This window comes from Ammodytes marinus (genome assembly GCF_949987685.1).
Source record: "Ammodytes marinus genome assembly, chromosome: 6".
Lineage (NCBI taxonomy): Eukaryota > Metazoa > Chordata > Actinopteri > Uranoscopiformes > Ammodytidae > Ammodytes > Ammodytes marinus.
The window spans coordinates 34,197,126-34,203,125 of NC_137235.1; the positions used below are offsets into that span (position 1 = coordinate 34,197,126).

At 38.9% G+C, this 6,000-nt stretch overlaps 1 protein-coding gene across 1 annotated transcript in view; it reads left to right on the forward strand.

Annotated features, from left to right (window-relative positions):
* The window catches only part of tmed1b (transmembrane p24 trafficking protein 1b), a 41,882-nt gene extending 37,310 nt beyond the window's left edge, over nt 1-4,572 (forward strand). The window contains exons 4-5 of the mRNA XM_080029659.1: nt 1,452-1,619; nt 3,161-4,572. Coding sequence (XP_079885785.1) covers nt 1,452-1,619; nt 3,161-3,211 — 219 coding nt within the window. The 3' untranslated portion in view covers nt 3,212-4,572. The remainder of the gene's footprint in view (nt 1-1,451; nt 1,620-3,160) is intronic.
* Nucleotides 4,573-6,000: the final 1,428 nt, after the last annotated feature.

The window sequence follows — 6,000 nt, forward strand, 5'->3', positions numbered from 1 at the left end:
TGATAGCTAGCTGCATTGACCCTGCCTTTGATAAAACACAGTGGACCAACACCAGCAGCTGACATGGCACCCCAGACCATCACTGACTGTGAGTACTTGACACTGGACTTCAGGCATTTTGGCATTTCCTTCTCCCCAGTCTTCCTCCAGACTCTGGCACCTTGATTTCCGAATGACATGCAAAATTTGCTTTCATCCGAAAAAAGTACTTTGGACCACTGAGCAACAGTCCAGTGCTCCTCAGGGACCGGTCACCTCTTCTGGTTGTGCAACGTTTTCTGCCACACTTTTTCCTTCCCACAGACTTCCCACTGAGGTGCCTTGATACAGCACTCTGGGAACAGCCTATTCGCTCAGAAATTTATTTCTGTGTCTTACCCTCTTGCTTGAGGGCGTCAATGATGGCCTTCTGGACAGCAGTCAGGTCGGCAGTCTTACCCATGATTGCGGTTTTGAGTAATGAACCAGGCTGGGAGTTTTTAAAAGCCTCAGGAATCTTCTGCAGGTGTTTAGAGTTAATCAGTTGATTCAGATGATTAGGTTAAGAGCTCGTTTAGAGTACCTTTTCATGATATGCAAAATATTTGAGATAGGAATTTGGGGTTTTCATGAGCTGTATGCCAAAATCATCAGTATTAAAACAACAAAAGGCCTGAAATATTTCAGTTGGTGTGCAATGAATCTAAAATATATGAAAGTTCAATTATTAACATTACATTGTGGAAAATAATCAGCTTCATCACAATATGCTAATTATATGAGAAGGACCTGTACACACGGCTCTCCTCTTTCCTTACCGCTGAAGCTCAAACATGCACGTCGCACCAGGAAATGGGCGTGTAATTAGACAGGAAATGCAAAAACTGCAATCTGACTGGCTGTTGAGTTTATTTCTGCTTTGTGATTGGCTGTTAAGTAAATCCATATAATTTTTTATTTTTTATTTTTTTCATTTTCATATCGAGGATTTATGTCAAACGCATATTGAAGTAATCGACGGGAGTTTAATCGCGATTACTAATCGTAATCGAATTATTGCCCAGCCCTATACTAAAGTACAGAAGTGTTTTAGGGCCACGGAAGAGAAAAAGAAAAGGAAGATTTTTTTTTCATTATGGCGGAGAAGCATAAAGCCGATTGTGGACAGAGACTGTTGAGCCGCACAGATGAGAGGAAGAGTTTCCCGAAAATATACATGGTTTTTTGTGCTGTGATTCATGTCAGGTTGCTCCATAGGAGTCATAACTGAGAAATAAAGACCAGAAAAGTAGTATAATAGGAGATCTTTAATCTTTTTCTCGCATACTAAATAGTAGGGAAGTATGGGGATTGGAACGCAGGCCATGTGTACTTTTGAAGCCATCTTGTCGTTTGATTCCCTTGGTCTCTTACTCCCACTTAAAATCACTTTGTAAAAAAAAACTAAAACTTTCCTCACAATTTTCCTCCAGGAATCCATGGACTCTCTGCACAGACGCTTGGAGCGCAGCCGGCATATGCAGACGGTGTTGCGGGCTTTCGAGGCCCGGGACCGTAACCTTCTGGAGGACAACCTGTGGAGGGTTTCATTCTGGTCCTGTGCCAGCATGATGGTGATGCTGTGTGTGGCCTTCACACAGGTAAAGTGGAGCACTGACACACAGCACAGTAATATTAATAATAATAATAATAATAATAATAATAATAATAATAATAATAATAGGGGAAGGTGGGGTGATTTGTGCAACTTTTTACTCAAAGTGATTTTAAAGTGAGGCCTTGACAGTTATGTCTCCAACTCAAATATGTACATATATTTCAGGATGTTGTGCATCCCTGGCAATAAAAACTTTGGATCTGGAATAAACTGTTTAAGAAATATAGCTTTCGGAAAAAAAGTTGTCTTGTCGCACAAATCACCCCACGTAGTGGGGTGATTTGTGCGTCATTGTGTCACAATGACAAAGTCACCATCATCATCTTTCTGGCCATCTGAACTCTCATCAGTGGTGTCGTTAAGTGGAGTTGAGATGTCACTCTCTTCTGAGCTACTGTAGACAATCACTTTCTTTTGGTGACCAGCGTATACAGCCATGCCACTGGCACAACTCTCAGAAATGTACTTTGCACTAGTTGCTCCGTGCTTGTGGAACCAACTGCCACCTGACAAATGTGATTCCCCCTACATTTCTGCCTTTAAATCAAGGCTCAAAACCCATATGTACACCCTGGCTTTTCCTCCCCATTAACTATCTTACCTCTGCACTACTATCTGTGTTTATGTGGATGTATGGGCTTTACGTCTTTTATTTTGGTTATTGTTATTGTACCTTCATTGTTTACCTACTGAATGCACTATGTACAGCACTTTGGACAGTGCAAACTGTCATAAATGTGCTTTTCTAAATACATTTTACTTACTTACTTACTTATAACTCACCCAGGCCCTTGCGCACAAATCACCCCATCCCCAGAATTTTGGATAATAGGCATGATATAGCAATTTAGGGTTGACATTGTGCTAACTATATAGACTCAAAGTGTAGCATACCAAAGCACTAAAACATGTGTCAAATGTTTTCAAACGTGTCTATAATTGTTCAGACACAATAATCAAAAAACCTTGATCATGGAAATTTTACTTTGAAAGGCAAAACACAGTTTTTTGAGCTTAAATGTGCTTATATCTTATTCCTTGTGTCTCCCTTCTTTACAGGATGAGTCAAATGGATGGCTCTTCTTAAATATGTGGTCACATTTCCAATTTCTTCCACGGTTTTCTAGAAACAAGGGGTTTTGCAACTTCCAAAACGCACAAATCACCCCACCTTCCCCTAATAATAATAATAATTGATAGGATTTATATAGCGCTTTTTTGTAGGTCACTCAAAGAGTTCTATGTGATGCTTTACATCACATAGAATATACAGTACATAAGGAAAAGAAAAAAACAGAACACAAGATACAAATTCAAAATGGGGTTTGGAATAGTCAGGTGTGGTATGGGTGGGTCAGGGGTCATATGCTTTCTTGAAGAGGTGAGTTTTGAGTTGGCTTTTAAATGAGTTCATTGAGTCTGCATTTTGGATGTTTGTGGGGAGGGACAGTAGGGTAAAAGAAGCACACAGAATGACTCAACACTTAATCACATATCTCTGTTGATTTGTTTTCAATTCCCTAGGTCTACACTGTCCGTAAACTGTTTGACGATAAGCGGAGGGTCTGCACATAGGATTATTTTTTGCAGTGATCTAAAATGAAACCCGGGGAGGAGAACAACACAACAGAAGACATTCAGCTGGTTACCCGTTGAGACTAGGCTCCATTCTTTCTCATGTTGACTGCATTATTACCTAGCCTGGCACCGCCCGCCTACCTACTTCCGCTCAATTTTCATTTCCCTTCAGTAGTTATGCGATTGGTTGGCAGATCCAGAGTGGCACTGGGCCCATCCAATAGTTTTAAACATCAACAGACACCCGCCTTCAAGTGAGTTAACATTTGTCAATTGAGCGATTCCAGACCTTCTGAACAAATGAAATTAAGTACGATGGTCTGGTAGGATCAGGCTAATTATTACCGGCATTCAACATAAATTTTAGTGGGTTTTTTTTTGTTTGTTTTTTTTTACCTTGAAGATCTTGCTTAAGATCAGTCTGTGAGCAATAATTCAATCTAACTACATCATGACAGTCAACCAAATGAGGAAGAGATTGAGGAAGTTATGGGTTGGTTATTTAATGTCATTCAGTGCCTTTTAATGTCAAATCTCACCACAAAGCAAAGAGAAAATCTATTTAAAAAAGGTACTGCTTACATATACAGAACAACAAACGCTGTAGTCTTAACTGCAGTCCTTTGTTCCTGAAAACTGCCGAGAGGGCTTTAGGGATTTTTTTTACGGTAAAGGTGAAATTATCCTTAAAGGTAAGCTAAAGGTCGAATATATGACACAGCTGATCCACTGATTTCCTATTTGCTAGTTTACATGGGATAATAATGTGCAATAGTGTTGGCATTCTGTTCTTCCTGACTGTGTTGCGTTTGTTCCATCATGTCAGTGATCCATCTGACAAGGCTTTTCATGCTTCAAAGCCTTTGTGGATGGTTAGTACTTTTGAGATGTTACTGATTTATTTTTTTGTATGTGCCAGTTTTAAATCCATGCTGACGTGTTGACAAATAAGAATGTAGAATAAGATAGAGGTGGTGCTTTTCACTATGGTTGTGTCATTGCCATTATTAAACATGTCAGAACTCCTCCAGACAAATATGTATCCAGATAACTGGGTGTCGAAACGTACTGTTACTGATTGTTAGATGTGTGTTTGTATGTTTCTGGTTTCTGGTCTGTCTCCTACACATGATCAAACTTTGCCTGTTATCAGATTTATTGAATATGATACTTTTATTCTGCTGAGAGCATTTCACTTTTTCTTATTATTATTTCTTTTTAAACTAAGAACAGACTTTAATTTAAAAAATAAATAAATCAGGTTTTCGTCATTGATGTTAATAAATGCATTTTTTTTACACAGAAAAACTTGGTTTTTATGTGAGTTGTCTTTCTACAATAAAAACTGGTAACACAGAGCTGACAAATGAAATAATCTTTTAATGTCTTTCATATTAATTGAACTGTGATAAATTCCAGCCTCATTTTATCAGAATCTGTAAGTTGAACAGATGTAAAACTACAATTACAAATCCGGTTCCCTCCTTTTTGTTTTTGCTTTTTCTTTATACATATAACCATATTTATCATTTGGTAATAATTGGCTAATAATATTAGACTATCTTATTCATATAACCCTGCTTGTCAACAGGCTTTTATTTCCCCCAGTGGGAGCCGACATGTACAGTCCTGGACAAAAGTCTTGTCGCTTATCCATTTTGTAGAAACAACACCTTATAACCTGACTTTTAATTAATCCATTGGTTTTAGAAATGGCTCATGTGAAAGCTTAAACCCTCCCAAATTATGTTTAATAAACTAAAATAAATTTGCTTCACTGAAGAAATATTGATAATTTAATGAACACAGAAAGGTCAGATGTTGGCAGGACAAAAGTCTTGTCGCCTACAAGAGAGTAATGTGAAAATGTAACAAATAATTTACTTCAAATACAAAAATATGTTGCATAACATCAGTGAATTAAGTAGTGGTGCTGTGAGATCCATATTTAATATATTGTATGACTTCCATGAGTTCTATTTCATCCTTACTGACCGCCAGAGGCAGTGCATTAAGCACTGGATTTATCCGTCTCGCGCATGCGCAGTTCGAGTACCAATATCAACAAAGTCACCTGTGACCCTCGTGACACCGGAAGGGCTATATAGCCGGTGTCGACAGAGGATCTGTTCCTTTCATCTTCTCGCAGAAGACGCAGATCGTACCGCGTGCGGATAGTTTTTCGCTTTTTGGGAAGGATCAACGGTGTGCAGCCTCGCGACCAAAGTCGGAGCAAACGGGTGAGCTCGTCCTCCAGGGGCTGTTTAGCTGTACAGCACAAAGTGCTATCGCCGCTACTTTGTTGTTGGTGGGGCAGCTTTTTTGGCTTCCCCCACTATTTTTGCCGCTAACTGTACCTTCCCTTATTGAATATCATTTGTTTCTGATAGAGACAGCTCGGCTGTTCTAGATTGCCATTTTTTGTTTTTGGCTGGTAAATTTTTCTTAAAGAAAAAAAAAAAAGAAAAAGGGAATTGTATTCTTGTCAGCTTCACAGTGAAGGCAGCGCTCTCGAGTCCTCACCTGGCAACACTGCTATATATTACTTAAATGTAATATTACAGTAAGTGTCACTTACTGGTAACACTGTACAGCGCTAAACTACTTTGTTGTTAAGCGCTTGTAGCTACTATTTATGGCTTCCCTGTTAATAGAAGCAGCTCTTCTGTGTTCTAAGTGACCACATTTGTTTAGTAACTCTTTTGTTTGTAAAAAAAAATAAAAAAATCCTACCAGTAGTATATGGTTGTCTCAAAGGCCGGGTCGGAATGACAGACCCTCAGTGA